We start from the raw sequence: 20,275 nt of genomic DNA on the forward strand, positions 1-20,275 counted from the left end.
TCTCCGCCGTCAAACGCTGGCGTTTCAAACCGACCAGTATCTCCAACAGCAGCGTCTCCTTGACCAGATGTGGCTCTGTTCACAGTCAAGAATCAAGTCTTCTTCAGAGTGCCATGTCCAGAAGAGAGTGATGAACGAAGAAGTCGCACTTGAGAATCTGAGGTACATGAGGCACAATGCTTTATCCAACGCCACGTGGCTGCCGCAGCACGCCGCAACTCCCCTGAAACGTCCTTCTGCCGGCACCGGAGTCTTCCTTCCCCGGCGATATCCAGCTACCCCTTCTGATTCACTTAAAAAACCTGGTACGGTTACAGTTTCAAGTCTTCTGTTTGTGTTGTATGTTTAAATAAATGTTTTTTCTTATGCTTCAAATGTTCTGACTTTTACTTTCAATTTTTTGTTTCTCTAGTGTCAGTCAACACAACAGCTGTATTGCAATCCAAAGTCAATCCTCCGCGTAGCCTCAACTTTGATGAGTTCACCAACGTTTGCTCAAGGCGTAGCCAGTTCGATTACGGTAATTTTTCTTAAACTAGAAACCCAAAAAACTGAGGTTTTGTATTAAGCAAAATGTTAATTTCTGTACGGTAATGATTTTGAGCAGATTGCATGTTAGCGAGAAGAACACTAGTTGCTCGTCAGGGAAATTTCAGAGCAGTCGGTGGAGTTGCTTGTCTGAATCAAGAGAGACGTCTTCCTCAGGATTGGATGTATTGAAACTCTTGTTCTGTTTGAAAAGTTTGAAACTCACAAGGAGCGTAGTTAGAAGTTGTTTGGTTTTAGGTTAATATAAATTGAGATTGTTATGTCATGGTTACTAGTAATAAGAACATGGGTAGTCAGAATAAAGTTTAGGGGATATTATAAGTGTGTTGCATTATATACTACTTATGTATTTTTTTTTAGTTACTAAGACAAAGCTCTCTGTAATTTTTTTGTTGACCTTGGGAGTGTTTAATGGAGTTGAGTGGAGTGGGGTAGTATTATTTTTTCACTTTAGTCGACTGAAGAAATTCAAAATGTGTTGGGTGGGGTTTTTTTGTTATCTGTATTAATTTTTATGGTTGTTTTCTCCTAGTTTTTGGAGGATCTAATGGGGTTTGTAATAAAAACATCGGAATTATTTTGTTTTTTCAATAATTGTTACGAAGCAGCTTCTCTATTCTTATCGACTTATGCTGGTATGCTTCTTCTTTTTTTTCAAGTACACATTTTCTTCCTTTACTTCTCCGTTTAATTAGTGAGAGAGTGCTTTGATTTTTGTACTTCTCAAATGTGAAAATTCAAAAAAGAAGCAAATAAAAAAAGAGAAAATGATACGTCGAGTACTGGGATCAAATCAAATGGATAGATACGTAATTTTTTTGAAAAAGAAAGAAGGATTATGACATGGAAACATGGAAAGAGGAAAAGAAGATCTGGAAAGGAAAAAAAAAAGAGAAAGGTTGCGTAGGCGTGAAGCAGTGGGATTAATATGCACAGACTTTGAAATACAGAACACACACCTTTTTATTTTTCATCTCTCTATAAATCTGATCTATTATCTGCTGTATATGTGTGGGATGTAGATTGTATGTCCTCTAAAATCTTCCTAATAAATTCTGCTTCTTTTTTTTTTGTTTGATATATTGTTAACTTTATAGTCGGGCCTAGTAATAAGTACAAGTTTCAATTTCTTAAAGATTTGTAAAAAACGTTATGAACATACGATCTGTAATTTAGTACATTTTTTCTTTTAAAATTACTGGATTTTTTTAAAAATTACTGGATTGAGAAACTTAGGAAATATAATGTTGCGAATTGCTGTAAATGAAAGGGTCATTCAACAGACTTTTGGATCCAAATAACAGATCATATTAACCAGAAGAAGAAAAATATGCAACAGCTTTTGTGATATGTCCATTTATACAGTATGTAAGTCCATCTCATCTCATTCCTAATATGGAAATAATTTTGTGTTATTATATTTTAATGAGCACTTTTTTTTTTTTTAATGAGCACTTTTTTTTTTTAATGAGCACTTTTATAACACTACAAGGACTTATCAACAAATGAAAAATACATGGTTAGACTTAATAACGAATATCAAAGTCAATAACCAGAATAAAACCAACACTATAAAATGGAAAAATAATAGAAGAAAGACCCTGGACATAATTTACTAATGATTCATTAATATTGAATGAATGTGTTTAGCTGGTTGGTTCATTGCTTTTATCAGAACTACATTGGAGTGGTGATAAGTAGGCTCAAAAATATACTTGTGTAAACAAAGCAAAGCTAGAATTGCAAAGATATCAATAGTTATTGGAAAACCCCTTATAACTATCCATAGTTTATTTCATTTTCAAATTTTGAAAGAGTTTCAATGCTTGGTGGTTCTCAGTAGGGTTGTATAGGTCCCATTTAGGTTGTTATCCCTTGATATTCAAGGATTTCATGGTTCGAATTCAAAAAATAAATAGTAGAGTTGAGTAGTACGTTGAAAGTAATCTCAGTGTACTAAACATTTCGTTCTAAACCCTCGTTGAACGCATTTAAATGGCACCAGGCAAAAGTAATTTTGTTTAATATTCACGTATGTGGTATTTCTTTGTTTTTTTTTGTTTTTGGTTTCACGTGTACGATTAATTTAAACAGCGTTTTGTTAGTTTCAAATCTTGAAAATAATAATAATAATATTAAAAATTTATATACATTTTGAGAGCGTTGATTGTTGCACACAATCCGCAAAAAGCCAACAGCAATCACACTTCTTGTTCAACACTGAACCATAATGCCTTTATGTGCCTACATCCATATACGGAGTTTCAACTCTCTTTAAAGATGGAGTCGGGAAAGAAACAAAAGAAGTGAAGCCACAAAAATCTAAAGACAAAAGAGTGAAAACATGTGTTTGGTTTGGGAGATGTGAATCCACGCAGCTTTCTCATTTGACTCGGTCAATCTTCGAATTTAATGTAATACAGTTTACTATGTTTGATTTTTATATTGTTATACCTGAAATACTGTTACTTTTCAAATAATAATGTTACAATACTTTACATTAACCGTCAATTATCATTAGTTGCTGTAAATTCAATTGAATCCTAGTTAACTTTTCATGCAAAATCATTCCCAACCAAATTGGAAGCACGCATGTATTATCTAGATATACACCAAAATGGGGGAGATATGATTAGGAGTGTTTATTCAAACCTAACCGAATATTGTTCAAATCAAAATCATCAAAAATATTGTAGAAAAAAAATATCTTGAAATATATATTCATAATATTCGGTTCGTATAAAATCAATTTTAAACTATACTCATATTTGTATGATCAGTTTTAAAATCAATTTTAAACTATACTCATTTTTGTATAATCAGTTTGAATCCTTCATTTGTTTCGAACCAAACAAACATAAAAACCAATACCATAGTATAGTAGTGAAAATAGCCACTCCTATAAGTCTATGACGGTGGGAGCTTATTATTATGTTTTGGTAGGTCATCATTGCTGATAATTTTCGAAAATATAATTATTTTTCAACCATTATGTCTCTCAGAGGACGACAAGGCGTCTATAAATATGGCAGCAGTGTGAGTAAAGCAAAAGCCATAATCAATATTCGTTATCTGATTCATCGGGTAATTTGGATTCCCTTCTACGCAATTGGATAATTTTGTTTTATTTGTATTTTATGTTGAATGGGCTAAATTAAGCACTAGAACTATAATTACAAACGGAGAAATATTCAGAAAGAATCCAAAATTACTCCTTCTCAGTCTTTTAAATTGCTCCCACATCTGCTCTTGGTGTTATGTATTTTGAGATTTTGAAGCCAGAGGCCTTCTTTCTCTTGGGCTTTCGAAGACCCAAGCCTGCCCAATGTTCAGGCAGGGTTACAACCCGTTTTGTCTGTTCTAAATCATATCTCTCCACATATCCCCATTCAAGAAGTCAAAATTATCATCACAGGCTCTTCTTTCCTCGATAAAGATACCCAATTGCAAGGAAAGTTTGAATCAAAAATGCCTTAAAAACATTGAAATCATGCACTTTATTATCTAATATAACACTAAAACCGCAAAGAAATCATTAGCCTAAAATTCAGAATTATTTGATGTTTAAGGTTTTTGCACACAGTTTAAAGATTCATTTAATTTTTATTTTTTCATATACTAAAAATATTATTTATAATTCATTTAAATATCATTCAGCCAATAAAAAGACTATCTGCAGAATATAAAAAGTCAAAAACTATAAAAATTCATTAAATTTTGCATTGAAAAGTGAGAATATCAAATAATTTTGAACAAAAAAAACCTTCTAAAACATCAAATAATTCTGAACAGAGGGAATATTTTTTTTTCAATTAGAATTTCCTAGGAAATGCAAGCTTTATACTTGTAATGTTTCGATATTCTATGATCTGGTGAAAATAGAATCAACAGAGTAATATCGAATGATTACGTTTTAATCTCTAGATCAGCTCAAAGCCCTTAAATTTTGTCTCAGCATCTGACTTGACACACCATTGTTCACCGTTCCCGTAAAATTCGATCGAGCTCGAGCATATTCAAGAGGAAAATGAGTATCTGCCTTCAAATTCTCACTTTCTCTATGATAGCCCTTGTTGAGTCCACTCCTTATCCAAGCAATATTGTTCAGATCAGTTGCTATAGAAACCAATTCTTGGTCTAGCGCTGGAGAAGAAGTTTCCTCAAAATCCACAAATTCTGGTCCCAGCAACGACTTGGATGATAATGACAATTTCTCGTCTGGATGGATACAGCAGCCATGACCGCATTTCGAAGGGATGTTAGGTTCATAACAAAGAGACTGAAGAAATTTACCGGCCAATGAGTCAGGTCTTGATGCTTGAACCAAAGGTCCCTCACATGGAGCCATATGAGGGTTCATGTATCCCGGCTTATAGACACTGAAAGCACCAATTCGAGGGACAGGGCGATAAACCTGAGGTTTAAACTTTTGTTCCCGAGGAGGCTCGTTGACTGCATCATCCATTTTAACATCATTTGATATCGGAGGGTCAGATGATCTGATGATTTCTTCTCGATGCAAACACTCTTTGGAGGATGCATTTGATATGTGTCTGACCATTGTTTCGTTGATGTAAGGAGTTGCTGTATTAGACATCAACTGATGATTCGTCCATAGATCGGCTTGTTTGCGTTTAAGAGCTGAGTTCCAGTGGTTCTTGATGGCATTATCTGTTCTCCCAGGTAAGAGTTTTGCAATCACGGACCATTTGTTCCCATGAACCGCGTGTGCAGACATAATCAGATTGTCCTCCTCATCTGCATTTGAGTTCAGTTTCATACAAAAATCAGATAGTAATAAGCAAAAGATCAAATCTTTATAGAATGATAACACAATCAGTTTGCTCCAAGAAAAGGCTAAAGCTTAAAGCATCTCTATCTGGTTCTGAAAAAGCTAACCATTACTTATTCGTACATGAGAAATTCATATGAACAAGTCCACAAAGATCCTGAATCAATCAAAGTTATGCGAAAATGAAGATGATAAATACACATCACTGAAGCTAACATTAGACACAGATAAGGATAGCTCAAAACCAACTTAGCTCCACAAGTCACAAAACACACAGAAAAATCCATCGCGATCAAAAACCCAGGAAGCAGGAATCTAATGGAAACACGCGAAGATGATTCGAGAGCAGTGCATAGATTTTTACCAGTGAAAGGTTTCCGTTTGAGACAAGGATCGAGCTGATTGCACCACCGTAATCGGCAAGATTTCCCAGAGCGACCTGGGATTCCACGGGAGATGAGAGTCCAGTTTCTCGGCCCCAGCTTGTTCACAAGCCTCGTGAGAACCGCATCTTGATCCACCGACCAAGGTCCCTTCGTTTTGCTCCTTCCGCCGCAGCCGCCGTTCGAGTCTCCTCCTCCACCTCCAGCTGCCGCTAACTCGGCGAGCTCTGCGTCAACTGCTGCGTTTATCGTCTCTACCGAGCCATCGAAAGCCGTAGACGGATTCTCCGGCGGCATCGTCTTCAGCGTTTATCGGAAGCTAAACTTTTTTTGTTTGTCTTGTTCAGAAAAACAAAATTGAATTTCAAAAAAATGTGAGTCGATTGTCTTCTCTCTCGGGAGAGAGAAAGGTCCGTACCTGCCTAACTGCAAAGGTGAGTGGGGTTCGTTTTTGGTCACTCGAAATTACATTCTTACCCTTTTCTCTCTACTCACCTCCTCCTCCAAAACCGTTCGCTAACCTTTTTCACCTCCATTAAATTTTTTACATAGTAAAAACGAAATTTGACGGTATGACCACCTAAACATATATCCATAATTACCAAAGATAAACAATTAATACTATATAGTTTTTGAATGTTAACAAAATAGAAAACATATCAATCAATCCATTACGGACTGTAGTATGTTTTAGTGCGGATCAGTTTTTTTTTCTTCATGAAAAATGACCCCCAAAAAGATCCTTTTTTTCATATTTCTAGTATGCTACACACCATAACAAAATTTCTGAATGATGAAAGAATAATATGCACCGACAATTCAAAAATTCTAAATGGTGACGGATTTGAACGGTGGTTAAGATCATTATATATCAATCCGCTAAATCTCTAATCCACGCCATTAATGATCGGCAAGAATTTGATAATCTCCTCTAGTTTCGAAATTTCAATTTAATTCTTCTAAATATGTTTCCACTTAGTAGTACAAAAGAAATTTATTGCATTTGCATCTAAAAAAAGTTGATCAATAAATATTTTAGGTTTTCTTTTGCCAACAAGCGTTGATCACTCAATAGAGAAATAGTGGAACCAGAGGTGGTTGAAAAGTGAACGGAACATATATATTTTTTTCATGACCAAGATCATCTGTCAAATTTTTTTAAAAGCCGTTAATAAATGCCCAAGATGTCCATTAATGTTATGAGACTAGAAAAATAATCATTTAAAAAAATGAGATTTATGTATATATGATGGTAATTTTTGGAGTTGCTCACTCTCGAAGTTTTTGCGTGGTCCTTGCAAGAATAATTAAAAACATGGCACAGGTCAAGCAAAGCATAATCTCCTTCCTGAAACATGCCATGCTTTAGAAATATAATCATTATTTCATTATCTAATCCTGCGGTTAGTAAGTGTGTGCGTACATAACATACATTGATGCGTGACAAATGAGGCCAAGTCAGTTGGAGCAACTTTGAACAAATAAAATTTAATCAAAGTTATTAACACGCCCTATAATGATACTGATTAATCGTGATTAATATTTCAGAATCGTCCTTTGATAAGTGATAAGTTAATAAAACCAAAAAAAAAGAGTCAGAAGTTAGTAAAGGCATGCATTCATGATCTCCATTGGTAATTTTAAGCGTATTTAAAAGTTGTGTAAGAACCTTCAAGACAAATTCTCAAACCACAAAACCATGCTTGGTTGAATATACATGTGCTTAGATCAAATAGAAAGATAGAATTTATTAAAAGTTCTTTGATTAAAACATCTAATTAACAAGTAGAATTCAGAGAGATAAAAGGCCATCCGTATAATGACAAAACTGTAACTCTTCAATTAATTCCCCAAAGTCAACGACTTCATTCTTGCACGTGTAATAAATCTTTATCCGACTCGGAAACAGAACCTGGAAGAGCACAAAATCAGATTGTATATCATGAACCCTGATCGGAAACGAAGGATAGTAACGGATCAACGTTTCCTTAAGCCCGATCCGGTGCGTTTTAACCCAATCACATCCATTAGTTGAGCCATTCCTCGTCCAAATCTCCATGCTTGGTTCAACTGAATTGTAGTTTATTACTGAGAGATTCCCTCTGATGCCACATAAGCTAAAGTCGTGATTAGGATTGTCTTCAAAACATGGTGGTGGAGGCAGAACTGAGATCTTCTCTTGCTCTAGAGAGAATGACACTATCTTTGGAACATCTTTTGTTGTCCAGTAAACGAATCCATCAGCTTGAACCGGAGGGTATGGTTGTAGAAGGTAAGGACATTGTTGTTCTTGTGATCTCCATGGAGAGATCTCGAGATGATGTTTGTAATTACTTCCTCTGATGTTAACGGTGAGTACCTCGAATTTGCATATTGGGTAATAAGGAAGGAAAAATCTGATGATTTTGTATTGTAACGTCGAGGAAACGAATCCGAAGGAGATAACATTAGGGGAAGAAGTAGAAGAATAAAAAGAGGAGGATATGGGTATTTCTAGGGTTTTTTGGTTAATAGGGTCAAAGAGAAAGTGTTCCTTGTTGTCGGATACGAAACATAGAAACTGATGGTTAGAAGAGAAAACTCTGACTCTGTCTCCAAGAAAGCGTTTTGTGATTGGTTGTTGTGTTTGCTCATGGTTGAGTTTTGTGAAGAGGAAGAGTTTGAGCTCTACGGTAAGGGATGATCTGAGAGCGGTTAAGACGGTGAGTATGGAGAAGGAGTTTAGAGAAGTTTGGTGGTGGAGACGGAGGAGGTAAGGTTCGGAGATTACGGAGTTGAATTGTTTTGAAACTAATCGGAGTTTTGGTAATGTTTTGCCTGGAAGAAGAGAGAGGATTTTGAGAATAATTTCCGGAGGCAGATAAGAAGAGAACATCTTTGGAAAGTATCACAGAAAATTAAAGAGACATATGTATCATGTATGTATATGTATGTATGTACGCCAACACTTCAGGTTTGGAAGTTAAGAGTTAGAAGTCAAGTATTACATCCAATTCACTTTACTTATTTTTAATGTCTTAAACTTTACAAAGTTTTACAGCATGATTACACAGTTTTCTTTTTATAAAATCATAAAACTATAATGTTTGTTTTGGACTTCTATTAAGTATTTTTTATATGTACGTTATACCTTAATGGTATTAAAAATATCGTCAATGAAAGTGGTATATCATGACTTTTCTGGAATGAATTATTTGATAATTTTCCAAGGTAGTTTTACATATGTATCTTTTTTCCAAAGTCATTAATCATAATTGCTATTTCCTCGTCTTCCGGCAAACCATCCGTTTTTTTTTCTTTGATTAGTTTGCTAGCTTTAGATATGTACATGAAAAAGTAAGGAAAAACTATATCTGGATCTTTTATTTGAGAGATATATGTAGTTTAGTGATTTGTTGTAGAATCGTCGTTCTGCCAAAAACATTTTGGTTACGCGAAACTATAGAAGACAAAGGACGATATAAACCATGGTTAAACCGGTAAATCTTTCTCATGTTTACAACTTTTTTTTTGTAATGTCAAAAAAAGGACAATATATGTGACTATTCGGAATTGTATTGAATAAAATAAAAAAATTGAAGAATTGAGAAGAAGTACAAATGTCTCAGCTTTGGGTGCTTAACCAAATCATGTTTAGAACTTTCCTTAACAAAAGAAAAAACAATTCAGCTTCAACATTTTGAAATCAATGATCTAAACTTCTAGACCGAAACAATCATCTTTATAAATAACAAACTAAAATATATGTTAAAGTGTAATGAGTTTTCAATTATACATAATGTATCATATATAGTGGGGGTAATGTTCTAGAGTAGGAAAGAGAGGTAGTGAGCGACAAGAGCAGTACTGTAGAACTGGAGTTTTTGTCTTACGAAGAGCCAACATTTACATATACTGTATGTTCTCCACACTTACATATTTCCAGATAACTCACTTTTGTTTTCGATTCTTACATTATCAATGTCATTTTGATTTTTATATATCGACAGACCACGCATGCCCTATTTACCCTACCAATTTGCATGCTCTATATGCATGTCTGCGTCTACAAGCACATTATATACGAACGATCACTTCTGACTGTGACTAAATTTATAGAGGACATAATTTTCATTTCATAGTATTCTTTCATATTGAAAACATATTGATTCATAATGACTTAGTGATTGTAGTCCTCCGCTTTTCCGCAACGCACATTCATAGACAAAAGATGTTCAAATTATCCTATAAGTTTCTTTGTGATGGAAAATCCCTATACTTTTGAAGTCTTTGCTGAAAGACATCGCAAAATGCAACTCATAAAAAAACAATTTTAGAGAGCATGATATCGAATACCACTGGAATATTAGAAATATGCCGTGAATGAACTTGATCGATCGGACAAATTTAATAGTATTAATGATAATACATATATAATCTTGAACTTTTTGTTACTATTTTGTCAAAAAAAAAATATCCAGAAAGCCAAGATTCCACAGTAGACTGTTTTGCATGTGAAAATTTTGAATGGTGAAAATGACAATCATGTGACGTCTATCAGCCAGTTAATTATTGACATGCATAATGCTACTTTTGTATCATAACATTTCATATGTATGTAGTCATGTAGATGTTGCATTAGATCCATGCATGATTCATGCAGAATGAAAATTTTTAGGGGTCATTAATCATATGACCGTATCTTTGACCTGAACCTGCTCGTATGGTTGTAACTTGAAAGTATAATTATACCGTACTAGAGAGAATAATTTAGGTTTCAAAGTATCATACAATGTAACAGCTACTAAAATCAGCCAATCAGGTATCATTTGACGACGTTCTTTGTGAATCAATGTGGCATTCACCATTGAAACCATACCAAAAGAATCTATACGAAGGGTTCTGGTGCCGAAAGAGAAAGGGAACATTGATGGACCACACTTCCTTTTGTATTATCAAAATAAGCAAATAAAAGACAAAAACAATTAATAGTGTCACCCAACTTGTGGGGGATATATAATTTTGGGATAGCGTGTTTTGTTTGGGTGGTTAATTTCTCAAGTAAATCTCTTGCTTTAAAGAAAAAAAGGGATAAACATTTAGTCAGTTCCCATCATAAATAGAAAGTTGTATTATAAGAGTCGATGAAAGAAAAAAATATAATTTTGTGATTATGTTAGTTAGTATTGAGTTGGTGGTAAGAGATGCTAGATCAATTTTTCCATTATGGCGCTGATTTTAGTTGATACATCTTCTTCATTACGTTATATCTCTATTTGCATACAGATTTGAAATTTAGAGAAAATAGTATGTCAGAAAATTAAAAAGATTATAGGAGCCCTGAGCTTCTAATATCTTTTTTGGTCGAAACTCCGAGCTTCAATTTTATTTGTATTATTTGAAGTCATTTTATCCAATCAGATTAAAAATATTACTGCCAATTTTGCTCTGCTTTTTTTTTTTTCTATAATATATGAGAAATTTATTTTTTGAAAAATACAAAATGTTAAAATCAAAATCTACAACTACGATCTCATAGACTCAAACAATCAACATACCATGGACTTACCGCAACATGGTTGCTTCCGTCCGCCAAAATCATACGGACCATGCACTCTTTTGAAGATAATAAATTATATTTTAAACACAAAATCACCATACTGTATAATCTTACAGCTTATTCTATTCTTTCCTCTTTACTAAACCCTTAAGTGTGGAAACCCAAAAATGGAAAAATAATGACAATAGAACGAACAACAAACTTGAAGAAGGTGGAAATTAAAAGATAAAAGGATACCAAGGGTCCAAGGGGTTGATACAACCACATTGCTCCCAACTTTTAGAGAGAGAGAGAGAGAGAGAGAGAGAGAGAGAGAGAGAGAGAGAGAGAGAGAGAGAGAGAGAGAGAGAGAGCAAATTCCCTATAGCAAGTAGAGGATGGATCCAAAGGGATCGCATTGATCCTAAGTAAGATGAATTCTCCTCATTCTTTTCTTAATCATTCGCAAAAAAAAAAGTCCCAAAAATTTGCTTGGTTTTGGATCATGCTATCCCTTTGGATTCTTCCTTTGGCAGCTTCCTCTTCGATCAGATGGTTTTAACTTTTAACTAAATAAACCAGCCAGATGCTTTGCCAGAAACCTTGTTGGCGTAAAGATTCTTCGACGCTTTGGTCTCAGGCTAACAACACCAATATAGTTAACTCTCTTCTTACAAGTAAGTTTTTAAGATTTTTGACATAAGCTAATCATGCTAGGAAGACCTATCTGTCTTTTTTTGTCTTTATTGTTATTTGAAATTTTGGGATCGTATTTCCAATTGAAGTTAGCAGAAAACCTTGAAATATTTACTATATATCGATATCATATATACTCTATGAAATTCAAGTGACCTTTTCGAAGAAGTCACTTGAAATTTATCTTATAATTAGTTAAAAAAATTCCCTGAAAGTACCTCCATGGCCATTTTCTGAGAACTTTATTTTTTTCAGTTATATACATGGTTTATATTGGTGCATATTGATGGATATACACTTTAGTTTTCTCAGTTATGTACATGGTGTATATTGATTCATATTGATGGATATATATATATATATATATCTGTCATCTTTCATATTTATTCCCCAAATATATGGTAGTACAACTTTATATTCATTCGAAACTACTTTGTACTCATGCTTACATTTTGAAATCCCAAGTCCCGAAGTCGTTGGATCCCGTTAGAGGAGTACGTACATGTAATTCAATGATGGTAGATGCTCTTACTAAAAGAAAAGAGAAGATTTGGCCTTCAAATTGAAAATAAAGAATTAACTATAAACGACGAATCCAAGAATTAAACGACGAGAAAAATTGAACCTTACAACACATAAAAAAAATTTTATTAAAAACGTAATTATTATGGAAAATCTTATCGCAAATTACAAAGGAATAGAGATGAATTTAACTTAGTTACCAACAAATATACATATTACAATTTATTTTCGAACAAACAAATAATTTCTATCCAGAAAGAAAGCATGGCGTGAAATATCTGAATAACACTATTCGAACACATAAGCTATGCAGCTAGTTAATATTGTGGCTATTTAAATCCAATATCAAAAAAATTGCAACGATTTTACGACAACTTTCTTTTACTATTTACATCACAAACTCTATCGCAATTTTGACATGCTATCTGAAAATAACAGCTCACGATTAAGTTGAGGACACCATCATTAGTTCCATGGTTGACTTGCAAGCATGGATACGCATATCGTACATTCAATATACATATCTTTATCGAAATTAAAATACTAATTAAGTAGTTTGTGTAAAAGAAGGAAGGAGCCAATATATATATATATATATACATATATCTGAAGAAATCAAATTAAACCATTAGAAAAACAAAAAAATGGGAGCAGAATCATGGCATTGAAATTGATGTTGTTTAGTTGCAAAAGATATTGCTTGTGGACCGGCGGATATGGAAGAAGGACGATGTGTTTATTCATATGCGAGATTTATAATTTCATTGTCTCCTTCTACCCCTACATTTTGCTATTTTTTTTTTTTTTTTTACATTTTTTTTTACATTTTGCTATTTCGCATGCTTCCGGTTATTTTTACGAGACTCAAAGCTTATAATTTTTGTATCTTTGTTTTTTTTGTTATTTTTGTTATCTTTGTATCTTCCGGTCTGCTGATAGAAGAAATTTCTCTGATTTATTCAAAGTAAAAGAAAAAAAGTTTTGTAAAATTTGCTTTTGTTGTTAAAACGGTTTAAATAGTTCTACGGTTAATATTTAACCGATTGTGTCTCTCAATTTATATGATCAATTAGTAGCCTGGCCTGTAAGGCACGTGATATATTTCTCTCGATGGGACTTTGAACCTGTAATATGGCTCACTGTCTTTCTCACTCTTCCTAAACGTGAGCCAATGTGAGCTTACGTGTATTGCTGAAACGAGACCAAGTTTCATTATTTTACACATTGGTCTTAATTTCTCATGGTGAAATTCTCTTGCTGTTCCATGGAAATTCACGGGATCAAAACTCACTCGGTTTTAGTAAATTCAGGAGCCTATGAGAGCCTATGTTATAAGAACTGCTAGACAATTGTGTGGTGGTGTTCTAATATCTAGTGCCTAGACCGAAAAAAGTCAAAACGTGCCTAAAACTAGTTTTGAGCAAACTAATCGTTGAACATAAATAAGTAACTACTTAGATTAGATTTATCAGGTATAAATTTAGGTCGTATTAAAACTTTACTAACATTCTTTAATTTATAAGAATCTTTAGAAAATTTTAAGTTTGAACTTGTATAAAAGACAGACTTGCAATTTTTCAGCGTCTTCGCTGAAAAAAAAAAAAAAAAATTTCAGCGTCTTCATGGGCTCAGTTAAAAAAGCCCATTAGTAGTACGCTCAGCTCGGCCACCTTCAAGCCCATGAAAGCTAACGTATAACTACTATGATTACGGTTCCACACGTGCCATTTCTCCTCCTGGCGCAAAAGCATCACACCCGGTTTATGATAATCCAGCTTGGACCAAATTGCACCGATGTCATTTCTGCTCTCGTCTTCATGACCATATCATGGTTCTGTGTCTGGCGAGCCAGATTGAACCGTTGTAGAAGAATCCAAAACCTTCTCTTCTTGCAAATTTTAACATAAGGATACACAGTGTTTTGAGATGTCTTTTTTTTGCATCTTGATATCCTATAAATTAATTGTTCTTCTCATGAAACTTTTATTAGTGAAGTTTTTAACCAATTGTTTATATTCCTACCGAACTAAAGATGGTCCAAAAGACGTTTTCTCTTTTTCCTTTCTTTTAGCGTATTTAAAGCAATTCAAAGTTTGCTTATAGGAATCAAATAAATCTATACTTTGTTATAAAGTGACCTTGAAATTTGTTGCGTCCACAGCCTTCAGAATTCTTTAAGGTCCATTATTAAGGCACTACAAAGCATCTAGGATATAACGATATATACTTATTCCTAATTATTTTGTTGTTATTCATAATTTTTTTTTCAACTATCATATAATATACATATTCCTGTTACAGTGTTACTCAATATCTAAAACTTGTAAGCAACTACACGAGCGGTTACATAATATCATACAATGTTAATTAGAGTATTTACTGAAAACGTAGGAAAACATGTTTTTGTAACTTTGAAAGAATAACTGATGACATAAAAAAAAATAACTAATTTTAAATCATCCCTTTTTTTTTTTTTGTCACAGGATAATACATTCACTTAAAATAGATTCGCTAAAATCATCATACATATTATTTTTGAACATAAAAACAATATTCGTCCATAACCCCACACAGAACATAAAACACTGCTAGAGAAAAGGAAACTTCACTAATAAAAGTTATTAATATCCACCATCTGTCCTATTCTCTGCAAAGAATTTGGCTTTTGTCATTGTCAGTGAGTGGCATATAATTTCCGTAATCCAAGTCGCTCGGATCTTGTTCTTAAAATCAAGCATATTGGGTAACTCTGTCTCTAGGTAAATGTTAAAATTGAAAGTTATATGACGTACACTAGCTTACCTAAGAGAAAGCACAAGAAGAATACTGATTTGAGCAACAACAAAAAAACACTGGTTTGAGCATCTCAAAAGTAATTAACAGCAACTTTGTTATGATAATTTCTTATGAACATTTTCTTTTTCAATCAAGAGTGTCTCTCCAGAAAGACAGAAATGATAGATTTTGCTATGTTGTCTATTCTCTTCTTCTTTAAACAATGCAGATGTATATTTTTGACAAGAAAATAAAAGAAAAAACAATGCAGAAGTATTTGCGTCTACGTAATCGCTGAAGGTTATCTAAAATTAATTTTTATTAAAGAAAGATTTTGGTATCTATAAACCATTGTTAAGAAATACTATAATTTATGGAGTCCGTTAATTAATTTGTACAGTTGAAGAATACAGAAAAACTGAGTTGGGAAAACAGTTGGTAATTACAGTTCCAATTGGCTTCATGTTTGTGGGAAGGTGTGACATTCTGCCATTACTTCACCCAATAGATTGTAAGTTGTGTAACTTGCATGGCCGCAACTTGCTCTCCAGAATAGGTGTCCATATAATAAAGATGATTTTTTATTAATTAATATGATTTATTTCGATGAATACTCCAGTGATTATTCTTACATACTCCAAAATTATTCTTTATTTTGACAAAAGAACTTTTTTATATGAAAAAAGTTAATATTGTGAAAAAGGAAAGGAGTTGAAGTTCTAAATGATCTAGTCAAGAGACTTTCTTTTAGCTAGAAAGTATCACCGCAGTCCGCAAATAATGTTTTTTTAGATATTGAAGTTCTCTTTTCTGTTCAAAAAGATAGAAGAAAGTAAGTTTTCTGTAACAAGAAAAAAAATAAAAGTTTGATATAAACTTTATAGTGATAAATGTTTTAGTCTTAAGGTACATTCAATGTATTTTTAAACTGATTTAGAAGTCTTTTGTTTTGAAAAATAATTATTTCTTATGGAATCCTTTTCGATCTCTAGATACGTAACTTCTTTTTAACAAACATAGTAATATGTAAAGTCGATTTATCTTTTTTTTTTTTTTTGGTTAAAATGTAAAGTCGATTTTCCATACTTGTCTTTTCCTATATTATACAGTGTTTGTAATCCCGGATATCAGCCTAACATTTATCTAAACTATAAAGCAAATCGCTATCAACATTTGATATTTTACCTAGCGTGTTTCTTTCTCCTTGCTAAAGTTTATACAAATAATGTAAGGAAAACCAAAAAATCAAGACAAAAATTCAGTTACAAACATCCGAATCTAAATTTAGTTTTGTGTATTGTGAGGTAAAAAAAAAATAGCACTAATGCGGATGATTAATCAACAAATTAGCAGCGGTTAGCAACTTGCATAGCTACACAAAAAACAAAACAAATCTAATGTATATAGATGAATCCATATTTTAAAATATGAAATCTGTTTACAAAACATATTTTCTCCTTACAAATAAACTTCTTATTATATGTCAGTAAAATGTATTTTTTATGTTAAAAAAGTGTATTTTCTCGAAAGGATGAATTCATAACCTTCTTATTATAAAATAAAATAAGCAAACGAAAAAAAAATAGAAGAAGAAGATATTGTCAACCGTTAAGAACTCGAGATCGCCTGACTGGACCAAAAACAAAAAAAAAAAACAAAAGTTGCTGACAGAAAAAAAAAACCTCAAATCAATTGGAAAGACATTCATTAGGCCGAAATATGTTTCTTTTTTAATTTTTTCATAACATTGGCCATTCTTATTGGATCTCAAGCAAAACAAAATTTCAGACCAGAGACCTGAGACCTCAAAAGCTCAGACCCACCAGATTTTTTTATTTGTGTCGTAATTAACGAGCGCTAATAATACAGACAGTGATTCATCTTGTTTTCATCGATTCTTAATCTTCCTTTCTTTGACCGAATAGATTCTGTTTCAGTTGCGAATCGAGCTAGATTCTTGGCTTCATTTTCTTCCAGAGAAATTTTTTTTTTTTTTAAATTCGTTTTTCGCGGAATAACAATAGAAAAGACAGTGAAGGGGAACAATTCGCTAAAAAAGGCAAATTCTATATAAATCAGAAAAGCTGGCTTTCTCAGAATTTCTTCATGTGGTCGAAGAAGGAGGAGGAGGAGAAGAAAGGGAAAGGCTCTTAGTTGCAGAGACACAAGAGCCGTTTGTCAGAGAAACCATGAACGCCACCGAAGCTAAGAATCGCAAAATCATTGTCGGAGACGATATTGATATCGAAATCCCCGATACTGCTCATCAAATTAGCAGCGGTTTGTATTTCGTTTTCCCCTCTTTTTCTTTTGTTATTTAATCCAAAATTGTTTTTTTATTAATGGTTTCTTATCTGGGGATTGATGCCCATTTTCAGTTTCTTTAATACTTTTGTTTTCACTACGAGAAACATTTTTTACCAGGAAGAGTAAATTAAACCTAAAAGAATCACATTTGCCTCTTCTGTAGTCTTGAGATATTAAACGGAATCGTTTACGAGCTAAAATGGCTTCTCTGTAAAAATGTTGACTTTGATGACTCTGGTTACTTGAAAATGCTGCATTTGATGATAATTCTGACAACGACCCTTTCGTCAAATTGTTGGCTTTGATTATTTTAACGGCCACACTTTATCTCCAAAATGTTGTCTTTGATGGTTCTGACGACGGCCCTTTCATCAAAATGTTGTCTTTGTTGATTCCGGAATGTTATAGTTCAATTTCCTTGATGGGTTTTCTCTCTCTGCCTCTCAAAACGTTTTACAACGATAAGATTGCTTTGCCAAACTCTATTTTCAATGGTCTTATTTATAATTTGAGATCACATTATGGGGAAAAGCTAAGTATGCTTTGTGGAATGTACAGATTCATGGTTTCAGGTGGCGTTTGTTCTGACAACCGGTATAAACAGCGCGTATGTGTTGGGATATTCGGGAACAATCATGGTTCCTTTAGGTTGGATTGGTGGTGTGGTTGGTCTTATTCTTGCTACTGCAATCTCTCTTTATGCAAACACTCTCATAGCTAAGCTTCATGAGTTTGGTGGCAGAAGACACATTCGCTATAGAGACCTCGCTGGTTTCATTTACGGTAAAAGCAGCTCTTTTAGTTTGCTTTCTGTTTCTCTTTCCCTGTTGTTACTTTCATTGAAATGATTGATCTTCTTTTTTTTTTTTTTTGTATCAGGTAGAAAGGCTTATCGCCTTACATGGGGATTGCAATATGTCAATCTTTTCATGATCAATTGTGGATTCATCATACTAGCTGGTTCCGCCTTAAAGGTTTAGTCATTATCTCCTCTCTTGATTCTTGATTTTGGTGAGCTGAGTTAGTTATTTTGGAGCGTGTTCTGTTTCTGCAGGCTGTTTATGTTCTTTTCAGGGATGATCATGTCCTTCAATTACCTCATTGTATAGCCATTGCGGGTCTGATCTGTGCTATCTTCGCTATTGGAATTCCTCATTTATCGGCTCTTGGAGTATGGCTTGCAGTTTCGACCATCCTCAGCCTCATCTATATCGTTGTGGCAATCGTGCTATCAGTTAAAGATGGTATATAACTCAAAATGATGATCAGGCTTTAGCTTATACTTATAGCTACTGATAAATCTGATTCCTTTGCTCTTTATTTTTGGTTGTTTGTAGGAGTGAAAGCACCTTCAAGAGATTACGAGATTCAAGGATCATCACTAAGCAAAATTTTCACCATCACAGGAGCAGCTTCAAATCTTGTTTTCGCATTCAACACTGGGATGCTTCCAGAAATTCAGGTGACTATTTCATTTTTTTCTCATATGTATGTATACACAGACGCATAAATGATCATTTGTTTTTGTGAGTGTGACACTAAATGTTCTGCTTTGGTAGGCGACAGTGAGGCAACCGGTGGTGAAAAACATGATGAAAGCTCTATACTTTCAATTCACAGCCGGTGTTTTACCGATGTACGCGGTTACATTCATCGGATATTGGGCTTACGGATCCTCAACCTCGACTTATCTGCTAAACAGCGTTAATGGCCCACTCTGGGTCAAAGCCCTTGCTAACATCTCTGCTATCCTTCAATCTGTCATCTCTTTGCACGTAAGTTTCTCTTCAAAGAAAACAGCTTCTCAACATCAAGTTTTATGTTTCTTGTTCTCAAACTATATGTGTTCAAGCCCTTCTTTCTCAATTTTTTGTTGTAGATTTTTGCGAGTCCAACATATGAGTACATGGACACAAAGTTTGGGATCAAAGGAAACCCATTTGCGTTAAAGAACTTGCTGTTCAGGGTCATGGCAAGAGGCGGATACATCGCGGTTAGCACGCTTATCTCGGCTTTGTTGCCTTTCCTTGGGGACTTCATGAGCCTCACTGGTGCAGTGAGCACATTCCCTCTCACATTCATTTTAGCCAACCACATGTACTATAAGGCTAAGAACAATAAGCTCAATCCTGTTCAAAAGCTATGGCATTGGCTTAACGTTGTTTTCTTCAGTTTGATGTCTGTTGCTGCAGCCATTGCAGCTGTTAGGCTCATTGCTGTTGATTCCAAAAACTTCCACGTTTTTGCAGATCTGTAATTCATTTATACACACACATATATCTACATAGTCATTGTATTTTTGTTCTTAGGCAATATGTTTCTTTCTCCTACTCTTTTTTTTTGTTTCGTTTTTAACCATTAGATCCTGAATAAAACTTATATAATGTAAAAAAAAAGTTTACAAATTACCATTTCCATGATAGTACTTTAAAAGTTTACCAACGAAGAATGATTATATCAATGACTCAAACTGCTCGGTATTCACTTTCTAAGTATCCCTTTTGTCTTGGATCTTTTCTGCAATAACTTTGAGGTGGACTTAGTAGTTAAAGTTTATTGCCAAACCTCATGACTAGACGTGACCAATCGCTTAAACCACTTTAACTGGTCGGTAGTGGAGTTCACACTCGACGGCAGCTCGTTGGGACCAGTACATGTATAAAATAATTTTGAGTCTAAATAATGCATGTGCGAGAAAACAATGTTCAACCGTATTTTGAACTCTATCATCAA

General features: G+C 33.9%; 3 protein-coding genes across 4 annotated transcripts in view; 2 read left to right on the forward strand and 1 right to left on the reverse strand.

Moving 5' to 3' along the window:
- LOC18028100 overlaps positions 1-1,140 on the forward strand; it is a 1,882-nt gene extending 742 nt beyond the window's left edge. Inside the window, exons 3-5 of the mRNA XM_024148005.1 lie at positions 1-305; positions 413-520; positions 608-1,140. The exon at positions 1-305 is cut by the window's left edge and continues 38 nt beyond it. Of these exons, the coding sequence (XP_024003773.1) occupies positions 1-305; positions 413-520; positions 608-720 (526 nt within the window). The 3' untranslated portion in view covers positions 721-1,140. The remainder of the gene's footprint in view (positions 306-412; positions 521-607) is intronic.
- Positions 1,141-4,344: 3,204 nt separating this feature from the next.
- On the reverse strand, positions 4,345-6,143 carry LOC18028101 (transcription factor MYB25). Its single transcript, XM_006411165.2, has 2 exons — positions 5,706-6,143; positions 4,345-5,307 (listed from the first exon to the last, which is right to left on the reverse strand). Exons 1-2 carry the CDS (start codon positions 6,019-6,021, stop codon positions 4,475-4,477), a joined length of 1,149 nt encoding a protein of 382 aa, XP_006411228.1. The 5' UTR covers positions 6,022-6,143; the 3' UTR covers positions 4,345-4,474.
- A 5,452-nt stretch (positions 6,144-11,595) lies between these two features.
- LOC112081422 (proline transporter 1) lies at positions 11,596-19,844 on the forward strand. Of its 2 annotated transcripts, XM_006411166.2 has the most exons (8): positions 11,596-11,919; positions 17,315-17,515; positions 18,101-18,325; positions 18,422-18,516; positions 18,597-18,786; positions 18,880-19,004; positions 19,102-19,317; positions 19,422-19,844. In XM_006411166.2, exons 1-8 carry the CDS (start codon positions 11,829-11,831, stop codon positions 19,797-19,799), a joined length of 1,521 nt encoding a protein of 506 aa, XP_006411229.2. In that variant the 5' UTR covers positions 11,596-11,828; the 3' UTR covers positions 19,800-19,844. The 2 variants fall into 2 exon arrangements, with proteins under 2 accessions (XP_006411229.2, XP_024003760.1); XM_024147992.1 differs by lacking the exons at positions 11,596-11,919; positions 17,315-17,515 and adding an exon at positions 16,584-16,590.
- The last annotated feature ends 431 nt before the right edge of the window (positions 19,845-20,275 follow it).

This window comes from Eutrema salsugineum, unplaced genomic scaffold, assembly GCF_000478725.1.
Source record: "Eutrema salsugineum unplaced genomic scaffold, Eutsalg1_0 scaffold_10, whole genome shotgun sequence".
NCBI lineage: Eukaryota > Viridiplantae > Streptophyta > Magnoliopsida > Brassicales > Brassicaceae > Eutrema > Eutrema salsugineum.